Source organism: Cupressus sempervirens, chromosome 4, assembly GCF_028749045.1.
Source record: "Cupressus sempervirens isolate cs-2001-9-10 chromosome 4, ASM2874904v1, whole genome shotgun sequence".
Taxonomy (NCBI): Eukaryota; Viridiplantae; Streptophyta; class Pinopsida; order Cupressales; family Cupressaceae; genus Cupressus; species Cupressus sempervirens.
The window spans coordinates 631,364,801-631,386,180 of NC_143121.1; the positions used below are offsets into that span (position 1 = coordinate 631,364,801).

The window sequence follows — 21,380 nt, forward strand, 5'->3', positions numbered from 1 at the left end:
ACAAACTTGTGGATTCAAGTGGTCTTGTAAATGGATCAATTGGGGGGGGGGGGGGGGGGGGGGGTGGTAGATATTGTGGTATAAAAACCCATTCTTTCCCTTATTATATATGATTCTATGTGTGTTTCCTTCATTACTTTTTAATTGGCTAAGATTAAGCATTTCAATATCATCTTTCACTACTAAATAAAGTTGTTTGTTACAGGTATGGTGAGAAGATACCCCTTGCGACAATGCAATCATGGTTTTGTAAAATCCATTTCTTCTTATTTCATAAACAATCTAGCCATTACCTTGTACTATATAATAGTATATAAAAATTACTTTAAAAAAAAGTCTCTAAAAGCATTTTTTCTTGCAATATAATTTTTACTTTGTGAAAAAAACACGTACCAACTTAATTACCTTTGCTTTTGTATTCCTTTCTACATTTCCTTTAATTTTATTATAAAAGAATAACCAAATTAAACTATTTCAAATTAAAAATGTTTAATTTATTTCTTAACCATTTTTTCTTTTCTATTATATTAAGGGCCCATTTGGTTGCTGGCATAAGAATTGAAAATTAGAAGAGAAAAATGGAATAAGACTGGAATTAAATTCTTTTTTTTTTAATAAAAAAATAGATTGGGAATATGAATGGCTATTCTAATTCCATCTTTTTTTTGGCATAGACATATGCTCATTTTGGGGGCAAAATTGGAATATGTCTTCCTATTCCCAATTCTAATTGAGCGTACCAAACAGCGAATATAAAAAATATTCTAATTTTCTCTTCCTATTCCACTCTATTCTAGCAACCAAACGGGCCCTAAATGTCTAACTATATATATATAGACTACCATCTTATATAAATTTGTACCTTTTGTACACCCCTTCTCCCTTGGGTGCAAATGCTAGTAATATTTCCTTTCTTCTGTCCTCTGCTGCAAGGTATACGGCCTTTTCCACTAATTGAGTAAACATAAAATATTCCCAATAGACCGTAGGTTTGTCCACTTTTAGCTTTTCCGTTGAGAACCAATTCTGCTTACGCCTTACGACCCGAATATGGTTTTCGTCCTTCATCAGTTTACAAGCCGCTTCGCTTGAAAGCACTTATGCGTCATAATCTTCAATTTAAAATTCCTATACATGGGCAATTCATTCATACGTGCTCATCCTCAATTCCCTCCATACGGGTCCTGATCGCAAAATTTCTGTTCAATTCGTCAAGTCTTCCCGCCAGATTAAACTTCCCAACGAAAAACAATTAGAGCTTTCGTCCTACGTTAGAACACATTTGTACTGTCTAAAATGGAGCTACCTGTGATAGATTTGGAGCCATACTTGAAATTCATAGGTAGATCTGGTTGTGGGTCTAATCTCAAATGTGAGCCAGATGACTCCGCTCTTCAACCGGCTGGAGATTTTGAGCTCAGGCCGGAGCTGAAGAGATTATGTGAGCGAGTGGGCGAATCTCTGAAGGAAACAGGGGCATTACTAATTAGAGATCCCAGATGCCCAGCTCAGGAAAACGATAGGTTTCTCGACATGATGGAAACGTATTTTGAAAAATCAGATGAATTCAAGCGCACGCAAGAGCGTCCACATCTCCACTATCAGGTTACTTTTCTGTTTTATTAGGTTTCTAAATACTTGTAATTTTTCCCCTCATGTTGTCCTTTATGGTTGAGCGATTTTTCTTCCAAGTTCTCTGATCTGCAAGCATTTTTTTCAATTTCTCTTTGGCAAGGCTGAATATGGTGAGCTCGGTCCTCATCCTCCAAAATTTTAAACAATGGATCGGAAGGGCGTACTGTAATTCTTATGCACTTAAGCTGGAATTGCAGACCATGCTATTAAGTTTGACCTCATTACCATTACACGGTTCTCTTGCTTCTATGATTGATTGGTTTTGAAGGCTTGTAGTCTACCATTTTTCATGTTTATTTTCATTGTTTTTATTTGAATTGAGTCAATATAAGCCCACAGTTCTGAACTTGCAATGTCCTGAGAAGGCTCTCCGATTTCTGATATTTAGTTTTCAGTTTTTTAATATTGAGGATTTTATTTTATTGTTATTGCACCGAATGGTCTTGTGATGCTGTCTGTTTTCCGATTTCTGATATGCAATTTGAATTGTCAAGGTTTCAATCTTTCTCCCTTCCGATTTTATTAGACTGAATGAGCCTTAAAGACTTCTCATATTTTTGCCTTGTTTTTCTTTAACAATTTTCAGCAGCCATTATATAGCAATCATAGTTCTTCGCACAATATAGACACTCAAGAGTTAATGTTCTGTTTTGGCGGGCAACATGTTTGTGGGGTTGAAGCTTGATCTCCTCATGGTAGGTGTCATTTGCTTACTACTGTAACGTAGGCTTGGATTTGTATAATGAACCAGAATTATTTACATGCTAGTTTACAGCCTGGGTGGCCAGGAAGATTTCCTAATTTCAATTTCAGTCCCAATATTTAATTCCTGTTTGAAAGAAAACTATTGTAACAGTTTCTAAATTATATTGAAGGGCCAGGGGAAACTGAAAATTACAATTCAATCTTCATATTCAGTGATTCCACATCCGTCACGATCACTGAATATGAATCAATGCATTTTGGTATAATCAATGCGTAGAATACCTTTCATGGTATTAGAAAGATATTATACAAAGAAGTTTATTTTGGTTTTTTTTGATGGTATTTTGTTAATCCAAAAAAAGGAAGGATTATTCGTACAGCAACAGAAAATATTTGAAAAAGCCTCGAGTTATCATGGTTTGTACTGGTTGGTGATCCAACCTGGGTTATCACCGATTTTTTATTGGAGACATGGACACAAATTTCAAGGCAACGTAAATTCTTGATTAAGTCTTTATATCTATAAGATTGCTATATAACTCTGATTTTGGACTGACTGAAAATACTACTTGTTTTTGTCCTTGTTTGTGTGAAAATTTCACTCTCTGGAGTAATTTGGAAGAAGTTTTCATCCCTCTCTTTGGTTTGTGGGCCTATGTCCATCTGTATAACCTATAAATCTGAAGCCTAAACCTCAAGTATGGCTTTTTCCTCGAGAGTAATCGCCATTGCAACTACTATATGTTCTTCTGAATCTTTCTTTACCTGTGATTGCCTCTTTCATTTCTCTACATTGAACTGTATGAGAAGAAAGGAATGAGTTTTAATATAAGAGGATGTAAATGCACTGCTGTCACATTGGAATGCACTCTTGTGAGGATTCATGTGACAAGACTCCTTCCAACTGCAAAAATGAAAACACTTGAAGGCTGTGGGTGACCTTTAAAAGGAGTGAATCTCTAGAGAGGGCTGGTTCTGCTATTACATCACCTAGAACTAACTGCCGCTGCAAGTAAAAGGGGTAGAGCACAGAATTGAATCTGAAACTGAATAAAAGAAGGTCACATGCCAGAAATTTAATGACTTTTTGAAACATACATGATATAATTGAAGAATCAGTATGCCTTACAGAACTCAAAATTAAACATGTTTTTGCATAATTTTTTTATAGAAATGTTTGGCATCCATTACAATATTCAGAAGGAAAGCTATTATAAAGCTGAAACTTGCATAAACTTTATAAACACAAACTATGACATGCAAGGAATATGCACTTCTGTATAGGGCAGAGAAACTTAGACAACAATCCAAGGACAAACAAATTTATCACAAGAAAAGACAGTCATTCCAAGACCTGTGTAGAATACAGCTTATGAGATGGTAGAAACGATGCTGTATTATATTGTTGATTAAAAAGGCATTACTCCACAATGTACATACAATAAAATTGGCTCTATGGTAGATGCTGGTCAGAATATGTTAAGCAGGAATCTTTTGAAACACCTCTACAATGAAAATGATTTATCTTTCAAAGACTAAGGGTGATATTTCAAGTTGATGGGAAGTAGAGGTGCGCTTTGAGTTCAACAAGCACTGTGTGTGTTAAGTGTTATCATTGATGTCAACTTGTTGCTTATATTAATGTCAACTGATGAAGGGTTGCGTTGTCTCTTGTATGGGAAGCTGAGATATGCAGGAAAGAGTATTTGAAGTATGACAAAGGTTTGGTATTGAGTGATCAGATGCTTTTCAGATGTCTGGTGATGATGGTAGGTTAGTAATGGTATATCCAGAAGGTAGAAGTATGGGAAGCTGGAATATGAAGGAACAAGTATCTGAAGTCCTTGTGGGAGAATGCTTTATATTCCTTCGCATAAGATGTTGATTGCTTGTGGTTGTGGTTATAATGTGTGTGGTCTGTGAATGTTGGACAATTATGTTTTCAGGTCCCCAACTATTTAGTGGTTGAAGTTGTGTTTTGCTGTTTGCTGACAATAAGGCTGGCTGTTAGGAATGGTCAGGACAGGTTTGGAGAATGCTTTGCATTGATGTTTCAAGGTATGTGGTTCAGTAGACATGTTCCTAATATTTGTGCAGTGTTCAAGTTTAGGTATCTTATGTTGGTTTGCTTCGCAAGTGATGTTGTGTTGCTTTATGTTTAACATAATTGTCTGTGTTCGTCTCTAGCCAATTTAGTAGGTTACCTTGAATGAATTATGATCTTTCAGTCTAGATATGCTTTGGAGAAAGAGTCAAGTAGTTGTTATGGATCTTATCGTGCCTTGCAGAAACCCACATTGTGTTATGAGATATGGAGAAGGTTTTTGGTGTTTGAATATGAAAATGAATAAGCTTGACCAATTCGGTGAACTATTTGTTAGACTATGTTTTGACTTTTTGGTTCATATCTTGGTGCATTGAGTTATACCACCTTGCAGTTGGAGTAAGTTGTTGGTTGAAATTAGAGGTTACTACTTATCAGGTCTCATGATTTGATTTTGTCCACAACAAGAGATATTGTGTTCTGAGGTCTGGCTTGATAATGATAAAGTAAAATGTTGTAGGAATGTTAGCATTCCTCACTCTTTAGGTGATCCAATTTGGCAGTTCATTGATTTAGATATGTTGGTGTCAGGTGATGATATGTTGTGCATCTACAATTGTTTTGGATGACCGTACTTCCATTTGAGTTAGTTTGGCCAACAAGTATTAACAATTTTATCCTTTGAGGCCGCCGGAGATTTTTTGGTCCTTGTGGTAGCATGCAGTGTTTATGGTGAATATTTTTAGGTCTAGAGGAAGGTGTACTGATTCCACAGACTTCATTTCCCTTTCACATGCTTTGTAGATTGTGTTTGGGGCTGATGACCTATGTGTTAGATGCTACATCTCATCAGGCCAACCTAATGGATGCTATTTTGTGTTGCGGCAGATATATATTGGTGGAAATCCTTTGGAGATGAAAGTACAGTGTGTATATGAATGTATAAGGTATATTTTGGAGTGCGAAAGTGCAAATTCACAGACAGTAGAGATGAAATTATACATAGTTGTATATATAGAGAACTATAATCAGCATTGCAAAGAATGCTCTTGTACCTAGTTCATTCAGTATAAATGATTGCAATCAATGCTCATGTATCTTGCCCTGAAGTAGTGATCTTTAGTCATTTGCAAGTACTTTGTATGTTTTCCTAAGGCAACGTGCCTTAGGCTGCAAGTCTTTTTCAAGAGAAGTGAGCTTCTTGGCCTCTAACCTAAAACACTGTAATCTGTTATTCTTATAGTGAGTGTTATTCTCACTGTGGTAATTCCTGACATTGGGTTTTCCACATAAAAATTCGGTTTTCATATGTTTGTGTTGTTACTAAAATATCTTTCATTGGCAGTTAGTTGGATAAAGCTAAGTGATAAGCATTTGTGAGAGAAGAGGTTTTAGTTTTAGTGCATGCTGATTCAACCCCCACTCTTAGCATTTGGAAGTGTTCAACAGTTTTGGGTTCAACTTTGCTGTCAAACTAGAAAATCACAATCCTTCTAATGCAATTGATAGTTCTTTGTTGGTGCAAAATTGGCATGAAATTTACATGAAGTGGCTTGGTGCATGCTTAAACATCAGTGTGGCATGTGTTTGGTACTTTGTTAATAATTTGGAACTAAACAACACTTAAATTGACATCAAAACGACAAGTTTGAGGCTTTAATAGGTGATATAGGACTTTGTTAGTGGTTTATTATCAATCATAAACTTATTCGGGGGTTTAGAATGTTCCTCATAACACTTGGATCATTTGACTTGCCTTTTTATTGCTTGCTCTTCACTTTGAGGGTTCACCAAGGGATGGGAACTTAGTTAGGAGAATCGAAAGCTCCTAGAATCGCTCCTAGGTCCAACCTTCTTCCATTACTCATGCTTTCCTTAACCTTTCACCTTCTATAATATATTGTCCTATTTTTCCTTGAGATTTTTTGATTTTTGGTTTGTGTTTTGAGAATGCTTGATAGTGAAGATAGGAGATATAAGGCAATAGATACAAACTTGTCACATAAGCTTAATAATGAAGATAGGAGATATAAGGCAATAGATACAAACTTGTCACATAAAATAACAATGAAATAGCTTGCAATTTTCATTACTTATAATCTACCATATCATGAAAGTCCAATGCAAAAACAAAGCCGAAGATACCAAATGGTCAAATCTGATTGCTAAAATTAGTATAAAATACTCGTTTTTTGATAATACGAAATCTAAGCAATGACAACAATAAGTAGCAAATAAGGGTTATGTTGTGAGGTTTTCACACCATCACACATTGCAAATGGAGATCCCTCCTTTTGCTTGGGAGTGGAGTAGGTGTCCTAGGTAGTCTTAGTTTAGCAGCAATTTTCAAGTTTCCGAGTCTAAGAGACTAGTTTGAGCAAAATTGGCTTGCTAGGGGGTCGAGTTGGGGATATGAGTAAGAGCTGGGCCAAGCTGGTCAAGGATGTGGAGTTGAAGAGATTTGCAATGAAATGAATTGGCTGAAGTGTAAAAAGATGAAGTGAAGATGGAAAACAAGAAGAGATGAAGTCTTAACCTTAAAGTGGTGGAGAGTTGTGAAGGTTCTTGATTCCAATCGAGGAGAAGTTGTGAAAATTCTTAGAAAATTCTTGTTCCAGTATCAAATTTATCTTGGAAAGTCAGGAAAAGGCTATGGAAAAGAACTTTGATTGAAGTGTGTTGTTTATTGAAATTAGATTGAGTTTGGAGATTTGTAGGATCTTCTAAAATCTAGAATCTCCATTATACCTGCTAGAGATCTGAAACCACTGTCAAACATTCTAACAATACATTTATAAAATATAACTTAAAGTATAAGAAAGGAAAAATATACTTAAATGTTATATTTTATGTTTTCTGCCCTGCCATTTGACTCTCATTTCACCTGTGCCCAAGCCCACCTTGTACTTCACAAGCATGGAATCCACACTTGCCTTGTATAAAGCTGTACTTGACTAGTGCGGAATCCACTCTTGCTTTGTACAAGTGTGTGCAAGAATTTCAAGGAAAGATTTAGGAAAAATGACGCCAAAATAAGGGAAGAAGTTATAGTTTCGCAAAGTAATTAGATGCTGGAAATGATCTTAAAGCCAAAATCTTGTACTTGACAAGTGTGGAATCTGCACTTGCCTTGTACAAGGCTGTACTTGATTTGTGCAGATTCCACACTTGTCAAGTACAAGTACACCTAACCCCCATCAAAATCCCTAGCCATTAGGAGGCCTTCCAATGCAACTTCTATGTGATCTCGAGCATGGACAAATGTATTTTGAGGCATTTTAAGCATGATTCAAACTAATAAGGAGGGTATTCTGTCACTAAAATCAGAATTTCAAATTAAAATATGTTAAACATTCTTAGATTTCATGATGTATTCTTATCCAAAATATTATGTAGTGATCAGAGAACAAAATTTCAACTCGAAAAGATCAGTTTGAGTGTGATACATGTTAAAGTTTTTCCCCAAAAATAATGATAAACATCAATAATCAAAGTAGAATAAAATTGCACAAAAGATACAGGAGATTACCCTGGGAAAACCCTTCCACTTGAAGGGAAAAACCCAACCACCAGAAAAATATCTCTTATATTGATAAAAATTCAAATGCATGATTTCCACTTGATACCATTGATTCATTACACTAAGCAATCACATATATAAATTAAAATGAGTGACTCTTCATATTACACTCGAAGGTCTCTTCAATTTCCAAATACAAGACTCTTCACGTTTCCAAACACATGACACTTTGCATGACACATGTCTCTCCAAATAATATTATCTCAAATACTATCATAAATATATTCTCTAGCTGTTGACACAATATTATCTCTATTTCAACATATGGAAAAATCAGAGATAAAGATCTCTATCACAGCTACAATCTTCAACACTCCCTCTTAGCAAGAGAGAGATCCTTAGTATGATAAGCAGACATAGCTGCAAACAAATATGTCAATCATAAATTCACATCACATAGATTCACATAACAACATGATATCTTAGCATAACACAATTCACCATAGTTACTTCATAAACACATAGAATTAAAGTCATGGAGTCACACACATGATTTCCACCATGCCTATTTTGTTACAAGATTCAAGAAGAGTTGGCAGATTAACAGATTTCCAGATGATTCATTGATTAACAGAGGAACAAATGTGTTCCTTATAAAGAATTACAAGGACGTTGTTTCTAAAAGAAACAACATAGACTGAAGACAGAATTAGAAACAAAACTAGAGACAAGATAGGAAACATTCCTATCTGGACTGAAGAAAAAAGAGACGGGATAGGAAACATTCCTATCTAGATTGAAAGACGGACTACAGACAAGTAGTTTACTATTATAGAAAGTATAAGATATTATCTTAATACCCTCCCTTAATGGTCAACGTACGGATGTCAGAACATTCTGTGATAATTGAGACCCTCCCTGGATCTACATAATGCTGAAACCAAGAAGCTTTGCCAGAAGAGTGCTATGACTCAAAATAAGTTGCATTTACAAAACTTCGTTTTTGTGGAAAAAAGGTAAAACCCAAAATCTCACACAACCTTGCGTATTACAGACAACTTGAAATGATTTTTGAGGAGAAAATCAACAAACCCAGAATCTCACGCAACCTTGCGTATTACAGACAACTTGAAATGATTTTTGAGGAGAAAATCAACAAACCCATGAAAAACAGAAACAGATTCAGAAGGCGAAAAATGCAGCTTCGCCTTGATCAGGACCTGGAGAAGTCGGACGCTGCGTAACACCCAAAACAAGTTGATCGGTGTTTAGATATTCGAAGATTGCGATGATGCGCTGCTTCCAGGTTCCATAATTGCGACCATTGAATTTGGAATTATTCTCGAGCAGAATATTTGTCAGAGATGCCATGGCACGTTTTTCAATGAAAAACTGTGAAAATCTGTGAAGGCACATTTTTCGAGGCAAAAATACGAAAGACCCAGAAGAATCAAAGAATGACCCAGAAGAGAGCTCGAAAAACACAGAAGGAATATGCTGTCGTTTTCTGGATCCGCTGGCTCGAAAATCGAGGCACCCAGGAAAAACGGACAACCCAGTTGAGCTCTCGAAAAACCCACCAAGAATTTATCCTTGACCCTATAATCGCGATTTTGCTGTCAAATGAGCTTGAAAATATATGGACGCAAGTTGCAGAAAAAAAATTGCGAGCTTTCCCAAGGATACAGGCACGGATTTTGCAGACCAGGAGGCAGTCGTGAGCAGATAATTTCAAAAGAAATTATAAATTTTTCGAAAAATTGCTTATCATGGCTCTGATACCATGTTACAAGATTCAAGAAGAGTTGGCAGATTAACGGATTTCCGGATGATTCATTGATTAACAGAGGAACAAATGTGTTCCTTATAAAGAATTACAAGGACATTGTTTCTAAAAGAAACAACATAGACTGAAGACAGAATTAGAAACAAAACTAGAGACAAGATAGGAAACATTCTTATCTGGACTGAAGAAAAAAGAGTCGGGATAGGAAACATTCCTATCTAGACTGAAAGACAGACTACAGACAAGTAGTTTACTATTATAGAAAGTATAAGATATTATCTTAATATATTCACAGAGGGAGTTCCTGTCAGAAATGTATGGTGGGCTAGGTGGCTGAGAGGGGGGGGGGGGGTGTGAATCAGGAACCAATATAACTTTAACTTCAATTCACCAATCAATCTTCTTTAAGCTGATATGATCTAATTGCATGCATGAAAGACTAACAACAATAAAACATTCATAACAGTTGAGACAATAATTGGTAACCTAAAAACTTTCCAACTAGAAAGTAAATCTGGGGTGGGGATGATACCCACAAGCTTTAGTACTGCAGTATAAAGTTGACCGGTTAAGGCTCACAAATGATCATTTCTGATGATCTGCTTTGTTAGAAGCAATAAGGATTGTTAGGTCCACCTTGTAAAAGGATTTATACAATACAATGAAGTATGCACTCGATTAAGAGATTTAGCATAAAACTTTTAAGTCCACCTTGTTAAAGGATTTGATTGATGCACCTATTAGGATGAACCAGTGGCTGATCTTTGCTTTTGCAACTCGGTTTATTGATTGAGATTCCTTTGATGTAGAAATGACCGCCTTGCTGTGATAGACGAGTGCTTGTAGCTTTTACTCTTCAATTTGCATTCATACTTGTTTCATAAACATACTCTTTTCACACTTGGATATGACAAGATGTCTTACAGATATACCAATCCAAATAATTACCTTCTGGAGTTGGTTACAATACCTAATTCAACAATCTTCACTAAGTCAGCTCAATTTTGTAACTCGTGTTTTGAAGACTACCTGGGTGATATTTTGACACTTGGCAACACTGTCAACTCGGCAAGCTTTAGCACTCGGTTGACACTGGTGCTCAGTCTACATTGATCACTCGGGAGTAGGCACAAACTTGGTTAGCATTGAAGACTTGGCGAACACTGGAGAACTCGGTTGACATTGAAGGGCTCAATTGACACTGCAACTTGGTCAACACGACCTTCCTTTTGCTTGGTTAACACTGCTAACTCAGTAGATACTGTTAGCTTGGTTAACACATCTTGCTTGGTTTATACTGTGAAGTTCGGTAGACTCTATCAAGCTCGGCTTACACTACTTGAAGCTTGGTAGACTCTTTGAAGCTTGGTAGCAATGTAACTAGCCAAATGATTAGGTGTTTAGGCACTAATTGACAAATGATTTGACCATGAGGTCAACAGGTCCACCATACCTACTTGTAGAGGGTGGAATGAGGGATTTCACATCAGGCATTTTTCTAGAGAAGAATGCATTTCCACCATGCCTATTTGTAGAGGGTGGTCCATTGTAACCAATTGTAGAGGGTGGAACAAGGGCTTTCACCTTAGATTTCTCCTTGAGAAGATTGCATTTCCACTTGCCTACTCATAGAGGGTGGATCCACCATACCTACTTGAAGAGGATGGACAAGGGATTTCACCTTGAACTTCTTTCGCAATGAAGAACTCATTAACAAGGGACTTAACCACGAACTTCTCTTATAGAGAAGAACTCATTAACAAATGTACACGAATGGTTGAGATTTTCTCTCAATAGAGACTCCCTCTTAGCAAGGACAACTTTGATCACCACAATAAGATAGCTGATTCCAATTATTATATAAGCTTGCAAAGAATTATACATCTCCCTTTGTCACACAAGCTCCCTCTTAATCTCATTTCTTCTTCCGAATGCAAATACAATCTATATATGTTCTCCTTCTTAATGAAGATATGCATCATCAATTCAGTCCAAGAGTACAACCAATGTCCTCATACAGTCTGCATAATCTCCCATCATCCCTCAAGACTCATCCTATCATGAAGAGAAATATGGAAATCAATGCTAAAAGCATACACTATTCTTAGTAATATAACAAAAATTCATGATCTATATTCAAAGGTATAATCATAGAATGCTTATTTCTTTGTAATCTAGTTTTCTTGAACTGGGTAGTCATTGGGGTAGAATGCAAAACATTTGGTTTTGAGAGTTGCAGGGTAAGCCTTGCAAATTACAACTAACAACTCACTCACGATCTCTTAATCGGGCGATGAAGAACAATGAAAGAGCCCAATTACTCCCAAAACCTTCCCATTGACCTAAAAATCTTCTCATGGACTTTGCTAAACTTTGCCCGCCAAATGCTTATTCTTCTAGTGCTTAGTAAAGGAGCTTAAAAAACAACCATATGACAACAAACACATAGTCCCTCATATGACTGCTTGACGTGGAGGATCACATTGCTAGTATCATCACACCCTCCAAAATAAGAGCCCAAGCATAAGGAAGATAAGAAATGACAAAAATAAAAAAACACTTTTGAATTTTGAAGAAGCTATTGATTAAAAAAAAAGAACAAAATAGAATTTGATAAAGGCAACATATTATTGACAAGGTAACAAAATAATAAGAATAAAGCCCAACTGATAGAAGAAGTTGACAATGCTGAAACATATGCCACGATGATGCATAGAAAAAAAATGAACTTAGGAACATGTCATAGTTACTTAGACATTTTCCCGAATGATTTTCACACCACTAAAGCTCATAGTTGCTTTTGCTGCTTTTCCAGCTTCAGCTTGATCTAATCAGTCATCGTAATTATTTTCATTGCCATAAATACTAATACTTTTGCAAGATAAATGACCATCGATACTTCATCATCACAATACCTTAGATGTCAAGCTTTCCATGGCATGCTCTGCTCCACCACAACAAATATGCCTACCTTGAGCTTCACCGATAAATCATTAGAAGGACTCTTCAATCCATTGTTGTAATCTTTTCCATCGCCAAGTAATCTGACCTTTCTTGCAAGCGGCTGCTATGAAGTGATAAAACAATGAATTAAAAAAAATCGACGACTAAAGAAAAAGTTGTGAAGGATTTGAATTCTTTCTTCAAACCATGCAAACACATAAAAGATAAAGGGTGATTATAACACGTTGATAGCAAGCACATAATTTATTCAAATTTATGCTTCCATTCACAAATTCACTCCCATATCGAAGATGATCCTTTGTGTGAGATTCTTGTTCAACGATGACATTGTGCATTGTGATTTTGGGATTGAAGCTATAATGATGTAATAAAAATTCCTTTGAGAGCCAAAAAACTCAACGACAAAGCACATTAATGCACTCTTGAACTTTGCTTCAAGGTTATTTGAGAGCTTTGGACAAATTACTTTGACATCTCAAAAACCCAATGGCTTCTGTAGATGCTCTGTCAGTGATGTTGAGATCTTTGTTCTTTGTTCAATTGTTTTGATAGACACAACTTCTTCCATCTTTTTTTCTTTTATCCATTCACTTGCAAGAGAAAAGAAGGCAATCACAGAGCCACAACCAAAGATTTTAAAGCAAGCATCTCCTACTTCCCCCGTTTATTTTAAAGAAAGCATGTCTTACCTCTTCTGTTTTCTCATCCACTTTAATCTGCAAATTCATGATACCACCATAGGTGAGATCATCCTCCAAGCTTGTGCCTACGTCTAGATCATTTTTGTCAAAAGACTTAATGTTGCACGTATTGTTTTAAGGATTGATCACAAACTTGTGGTATGCTCGAACGTCAATAGCTAGAGGTCCTCCGCTCGATGCCCCTTCCCAATTGCCTCCACAAAGAAGCCAACCCATGTTTTGAACAACATTGCTCAATATGATTAATGATTTTCCAATAACAGAAAACAAAATCTAATAGGTTGTTGAAGAAATATAGAGTGGTTAAAATGGAGGATCATCCAAATTGTAGACAAAATACTTGAAGCAATATGAAACATGTATAGATTCTTTTATTGCTGTTATCTAACCTGACTCTGCTACCAAGTTAAAGTTTTGCCCAGAAAATAATGATAAAGAACAATAAAATTGTACAAAAGACATGAGTTTATCCTGGGAAAACCCTTCTACTTGAAGGGAAAAACCCAACCACCCCATAAAAAAATCTCTTATATTAATAAAATTCAAGTACAATGCTTTCCAATTGATACCATTGATTTATTACACTAAGCAATCACATATATAAATTGAAATGAGAGAATCTTCATATTACACTTGAAGGTCTCTTCAATTTCCAAATACAAGACTCTTCATGTTTCCAAATGCATGACACCTTCAATGACACATCTCTTCAAATAATATTATTTCAAATATTTATCATAAATATATTCTCTAGCTTTTGACACAATATTATCTCTATTTTTCAACATATGGCAAAGCCAAAGATAAAGAGCTCTATTGTAGCTACAATCTTCAACAATACAATGTTAAATCTAAAGTGGTTAAGAAGAACCCAAAGAAAGAAAATCAAATTAGAAATGAGGTTTGAAATAGAAAATGATGTTTGAATGTTGTTAAGGTGGTTTGTGAGTAAGGTTTATTTCATCTAGGTGCTATGTTGAAATCATTTTAGCAATATTATAATCTTGTTCATGATCATCCTTCAAACTTAATACAATCCTCTCCTTTGTTTTGCAAGGCAACTATGAAAGGAGGATTGAATCTATATTCATTCATTGGAACCATTTAGGAGATCAGATCATGGATGGTATGCAAACATTCCATTGTCACGCTAACAAAAAATGACACTACAAGAAGAACAAGTTCAACGATTCAAGGCTGGCAAGATGGTTCAAAGATTGAATGCCAAAATGAAATGAAGATTCCAATCCAAGTCCAAGATCAGATTATGAAAATGGTTATAAAAGAACAAGTGCAAGAATATGATCAAAGCTACAAGTGTAGGAAATCACTATCAACTTGGATTCCCTCTGTAAATTAAGTGGAATAATCTAGTTACATGAAGAACCTCATCACTTCAAGAGGATCAAGGCCAATAAATAAAGTCTTCCAAGTGCAAGCAAGTTCAAAATCATGGCAATGAGAAAATTTCCACAAGGTAATTTGTGAAAATGAAGCGATTTGGAAATACACCACCATAATTAAAGGCTTGATAATGTTGAGTATCAAGAGATATTTTCTCATCACCAAGGGATTTATCAAGCTTGTAAGATAAACATGTTGAGGTGGCACCCAGTCATCTTCAATCAATCACAGGGCTCTGAGTGCACATGTCCAAGCTTGTTAAATCAGATCATGCTAAATGCACATGTGAAGTCCAAATCTTGTCTCTACCTAATCTATTTTTGCATTGGCTCTCAAGGGCTTTGTAATATTCTCATCAATCCACAAGGTGGTGCCTCCATGTAATTGGATAAGCATTTAATGTTTGTAGATGTTTGTTGGCATAATCTAGGCCCTTGGTCTTGATTCAATTCGGCCACTCATTTCTACTTGAACTACTATAAAAAACCAAGGCATTCTCATTTGTAACTCAGTTGACTAAATTATAATAAGATTAGAAAGTAGATATAGAGAAAGGAGGAGAGAATTGTTGAAATTGTTGCCATAATCAAAGTAATCACTAATTCTTTGTTGGTCTTCTCGGTGGGTTACTTGTGTTGTTTTGGAGTATTGCATGGTTTCTACATATCCTTACTTAGATTAGGATTTAATTTCATGTTGTTTAGAAATAGTGTTTAGTTGAATGAAAGATATCTTGAATGTGTCTTTGGTGAAGTTGCTTAGACTAAACACCAACGGCTTGCTGATTGTAAGTCTTCCTTGCATGATTGAATGACATATATATGAGATTTACCTTGATTATTGCTTGCACATTGATATACATTGATGGATGGTGTTAATGGAATGGTAATAGCTTGAACATCTTACATCTACCTCAGGCGATTGGACTAGCTTGAACATCTTATATCTACCTTAGGCAATTGCACTAGCTTGGGTGATGTCGATGGCTACACTAAGTTTAGGAGAGTCATAGAGGCATTCATCATGTCTTGCATTCTAGGAGTAGAATAACTTTCTAAACCCTTTCTTTTTGTAGTGGTTAAAGTAGTTGATGTCCATTGAATGAACAATGCAAGTCCCTTTGTGATACCCAACATATCACATCATTAAAACTGAATGAAAGTACACAATAGGAAGGAAACTTGTTGTTGTCTCATTTGATCACAAAATTTGTATGCATTGTGTAGCATAGGAGCATCCTTATTCAAGAGAGATGTGAAGATCTGGTGTTTCATTTGGAATACTAAGTTTTTGATTTTGCATGTTGTGATGGCATAAAATTCACATCAATAGGTTCCCCTAGCTGCCTACACCTTTGACCCAATTCTAAAAAGCCTCTTTATTAAATATAAAACATTCTCTTTAATATTTGGCGTCAATATAGTCCTTGTTTAATAATTTAAAATAATGATAAAGTTAAATCTTTATTAATTAATATTTTATTGTTATTTTCTTTAAAATCACCAAAATAAATGAAATGTTGAGATAACAACAAAAATTGAATCCCTTGAAACTACTATGGTTTTGGGAACCATTATCGATGGTGATGGTGGTTCTTGGAACCACTTCGAGCTTTGAATTTATTGTAGCCAACTCACTTGAGCACTTAGTTAAGACTTTTACCTAAGACAAGAACTATCCAAGGTTCTCAGAACATTCTAAACTTTGTGATTTTTTGAAATTTGTCTATTTTTTTTTCCTTTAATAGTGATGCCACCACCTCCATAAGAAGTTATAGTGAGTTTGTAAATTGTTCCAACTAGGACTTTACTTGATTTACCAAAAATTCTCAATGAGGGTTTGGATTGTGTTTGGGAATGACAATTTGTTTAGTCTTTGTAATGTTCCCCACTAGGAAGCTTCCAATTTCCAATGATTAACATACACCACTATTTGTTTTATTTGAATTGATTTAAGTAGGAATGAATGATTCATAATACATTTGATAGTTATCATACTTAAACCCCAATTCCTTACTTCTCTCCTAAACATCTACCCTAAGAAGGATGAGGAATTGCTTGCCCTTGGGGCATGTGGAAATTAATACAAGCAGCAAGCTCCCTCAAGGCATTGGGAATGCATGTTCATAACTTCATACCCATCTTGAAACTTTTCCCTTGAGGCATTGGAAATACATATCCTTACCCATCTTGGGACTCACCTACCTTGTGAGGAATTACAACGCCTCTCCTCGACAAGACCAACCTATATATGCATTGCTCCTTTAATTCCTATGCTCTCTTCTTCCTTTCTACATATCGCTTTCAAATGAAATTTCCTCCCTTTTTGGAATAGGAAGACCAATTAATCAAACCTAGGCCAAGGGCAGGTTGACCATCAAATAGATTAGGAAGGATGTAATAAGACTATGGTTCATTTGTGCAATTGATGTAATAAGTCAAGAATAATGTAAGGCCAAAATTGGCCAAACTCGTCATTTAGGACCAATTGGGGCTAGTAGGGTCAATATTGGTCAAACGGTCAAAATAGGTTAGACCAAGTGGAAAATGGTGTAATTGAGTCCTTTTGATGCATCTAAGAACATAAAATATTCAAATGTGAAAGATAGCAAAAGTTGCAAAAGTTGTCATGGCAACTTTGCAATTTCTCTTTCGAGGGTGACAAAGCCCCTGGTCCTGATGGGTTTCCTCTTTTGTTCTTTCATAAATATTGGAATATCATTGGTGCTGATATTTGTAATGGTGTGAAGGAATTTTTTGGTATTAGAAACATCCTTAAATGGTACCTTTATTGCCCTTATTCTGAAGAAGTTGGGTGCTGATAGATTGGATCAGTTTAGGCCTATTAGCTTGTGTAATTCCTTTTATAAGATTATTTCTAAAGTTTTTACTCTTAGAATTTTATCCCTTCTTCCAGCTATCATCTCAAGGCAGCAAAATGGGTTTGTTTCGGGAAGACAGATCTTGGATTCCATTATTTCAGTTCATGAAAATATCCATTCTCTTGCGGTGTCGAAGAAGGAAGGGTTTCTTCTTAAGCTTGATCTCTCAAAAGCTTATGACAAAGTGGACTGGAATTTCCTCCTCCGTGGTTTGGAAGCGTTTGGCTTTAATAAGAGATTTTGGGACCTTATCTACATGTTAGTTTCGTCGGTCTCCTTCTCGGTGCTTGTTAATGGTTCCCCTACCTCTTTCTTTAAGGCTTCTAGGGGTCTTAGACAAGGAGACCCGATCTCTCCTATTCTTTTTGTTATTTTGGCTGAATGCTTGGGGAGATTTGTGAACAATATGGTGGTGAAAGAGGACTTTGTGGGCCTTAACCCCTCATCTTTTGCTCCAGTTTGCTCTCATCAACAATTTGTAGATGATTCTATTGTTATGGGGGAGGCTTCGGTGAGAAATGCTAGGAACATTAAGAAGGCTTTGGGTGACTATGGGATGGTCATTGGTCAAATCATTAACTGGAGCAAAAGTGTGATCTACTTTATTAATGTTAGTGAGGCTAGACAAAATAAGATCAAAAAGATTATTGGCTGTGAGAGCGGTTCTCTGCTTGGAATCTATCTGGGTTTACCTTTGGGTTTAGCCCCTCTTGACAGCTTTTGGAACTCACTGATTGATAAAATCCACTTGAAACTTGCTGGTTGGAAAGGCTCTCTCCTCAATTAGGCTGGTAAAGTTATTGTTTTGAAGTCTATCCTACAAAGTGTTCCGCTTTATGCTTTGAGTGTTTTCAAAATTCCGAGAAAGTTTGCTCTTGCTATTGAGAAAATTTAGAAGACTTTCTTGTGGATTGGAACGGAGACTAAAAAAAGACTCCCCTGATTGCTTGGGAAAATGTTTGTATACCTCGGGGGAAGGGAGGGCTTGGCTTGCGAAGGAATACTACAATGAATGAATTCTTATTGGCTAAATTATTATGGAGATGGCACAAGGAAGAGGGGAAATGGAAGAATATTTGGGTTGATAAATATAATAGGGACCACTTTGATTTTCATCATTTCCTTAATACTGATGTAAAACAAGGGGGATCTCTGATCTAGAAGAATGCTAAGAAATTCAAATATATTTTAAGGAAAGGGGTTAAATAGAAGGTGGGCAATGGTAGGAAAGTTCTTTTTTGGGAAGACTTTTGGATCTTGGATCACCCTCTTTGTGACGATCCAAGGTGGAATAGGTATATGGAGCAATGCAAGAATCAGTTTGGTACTTTCGTGGGTGATTATTGGAAGGATGATATGTGGGTGAATCTTCATAGTGTGGACCATAACTTGGTTGAGCTTGGCAAGTGTTTGAATGCGTTCTTTTTAAACCATGAAGAGGATGTTTTGATTTGGAAAACTAACCTCGGTGGTATGTACTCTATTGCCTCAGCCTATGCTAACTCTTTTGATGATCATGATGAACCTTGCTGGGCTAAGGCTTGGGTGAAAGGCATGACACCCAAAGTTAATATCTTCTTTTGGATTCTTCTACAGAATAAAATTCCGACTCTTGATAATCTTAAGAAGAGAGGTTTCATCATTGTTAATCGATGTGTTCTTTGCAAGAATGATGGGGAATCCGTGGATCATATTATGCTACATTGTCCCTTTACCAAGAAGCTTTGGGATAAAGTCTGTAGCTTATTGAAAGTGGATTGGGTTTTCCATGCTACCATCCAACTATTCTTTTTTAGTTGGATGGCTCCTTCCAAGAATGCTTTGATTGTCAAATTGTGGGACTTCATTCCTCCTTATCTGTGTTTGGGCATTTGGAAGGAGCGCAAAGATAAGATCTTTGGAGGAGTGGAATCCGGTCCTGATTAGGTGTTCTATAAAATTAAGGTCCTTATGATTGAAAATATTAAAATTATTGGTTTTGGACAGCAACCTTGTGATGAGTGGGAAGAAGGGGTCCTTAATAGCTGGAATATAAGGAGTTTGGGAATGAATATTAAGGATCTTAATCCAAGGGATAATGCTAGATGGGATTGTCCTTTGGTGAATTGGTTTAAGATAAACTTTGATGGGGCCTCGAAAGGGAACCGGGGCAAAGCAGGATACGGAGTTGTTATTAGAAACTCTAATGGTGACTATGTGGGTTGCATGGCTATTCCAGTAGGGAGTCAAACTAATCATGTCGCAAAAGCCTTTGCTGCTCTTCATGGTTTTATCTATGCCAAAAGTATGAATTTGAGGAACATATGGATGGAAGGCGATTCCCTCAACATAATTAATTGTTTGAATAAAATTACTCAACCATCGTAGACTATTAGCAATATTATTTTCAAGGGTATTAACATTATAAATTCTTTTCAAACTTGCATTATAACTCATAATTTTAGAGAAGCCAACCGTACTGCTGATTGGGCTGCGAATGTGGCTTGTTTCAGTGATCATAAAATCATTTGGGATTTTTATGAGTCCTTACCTCTAGATGGCCGCCAACTTATCGAGTATGATAAATGGAGATCTAAGCAAAAATATTTTAATTATGTTGGTGTTAGTGATTTGTAATTATGAGGTGAACTTGTTTGGAGTATGGTGGGTTATGATTTTTAGAAAGTAGAGCATTTCGCACGAATTTTGGGCAGTTTTTGCCATTCCTCCTTTCATTTATGGTGTGGCATTTCGCTGTAGAGTGATTTGGGGTTTTTAGAGAACGAAAACCAGCGAATTTGGTGCAGAGAATATGGGGGCTATGATTTTGATACCCAAGATGAAGCTGAAGGGGGTTTGGGTAGTTTGAAAAAGGGCTCGGGTGGCAGTTCCAAAAAGAAGAAAAAGATTGTTGAGGAAGGTGATTTTGACTAGGAGAGCGACTTCATGGAGGAATTAGTGAGAGACCACTACAATAAGAGGAGTGCAGGTAAAGGAAAGAGTAGTAAGGGTCTTCAAGATGATCGGGTCTCTCCTCCTTCTGATGATGAGACTCTGGCTCACCGGTTGGAAAGGAAAAGAAAATCTTTAAGGCGGCAGGAGGATAGGTCACAGACTAGGAAGAATGGGGACTCGGATAATGAGGATGTTGGAGAACAGGGGCATATACCAGATTTGGATGATAATATTGAAGGTGGGCTTGGGTTGTCCAAGGGTCTTTTTGGTAACCTGGGTTCAATTCTGAAGGAGATTGGCTTTCTTAAGCAACAAATACAGTTGCTAGGCAAGGAAATGGAGCAAGTCAGCAAAACTGCCAAAGTTGAGTGTACATTGGGCCAACATATAGACAAACTTTCAGAGGTTATTGGGAATGCAGAAGAAGTGAAAAATCTCATGCATAAGATACCACTGCTTGAGGCCAAACAAAGGGTGATGGATAAAGAGATAAGTGGTATTCAAGGGAAGGTGTCAAAAATGGATACTAAACTGGGCAATTTGGAAAAATTGTTCAAACAGATGGCAGACAATGTGGGTAACCTCTTGAAGAGGAATGAGATTGACAAAGGGCAGGACTCCCCTCTGGTGGTAGAGACTCAGGGACCAAGCAAACGTACTTGTGCTTATTCTAAGAAGAATGAGGATGTCAGTAAGAAGGACGAGGTGAAGGCCGGAGCTGATAATATGCATATTCTGGCGGATTAGGTTGTTGACCTGATAAAGACTTCTTAGCTGGTTGGGTTGATGTTCTTTTACTATTCTTT

At 36.4% G+C, this 21,380-nt stretch overlaps 1 protein-coding gene across 1 annotated transcript in view; it reads left to right on the forward strand.

Annotated features, from left to right (window-relative positions):
* The first annotated feature begins 993 nt into the window (after window positions 1-993).
* The window catches only part of LOC149562824 (2-oxoglutarate (2OG) and Fe(II)-dependent oxygenase superfamily protein), a 62,244-nt gene continuing 41,857 nt past the window's right edge, over window positions 994-21,380 (forward strand). The window contains exon 1 of the mRNA XM_089826274.1: window positions 994-1,605. Within this exon, the coding sequence (XP_089682400.1) occupies window positions 1,297-1,605 (309 nt within the window). The 5' untranslated portion in view covers window positions 994-1,296. The remainder of the gene's footprint in view (window positions 1,606-21,380) is intronic.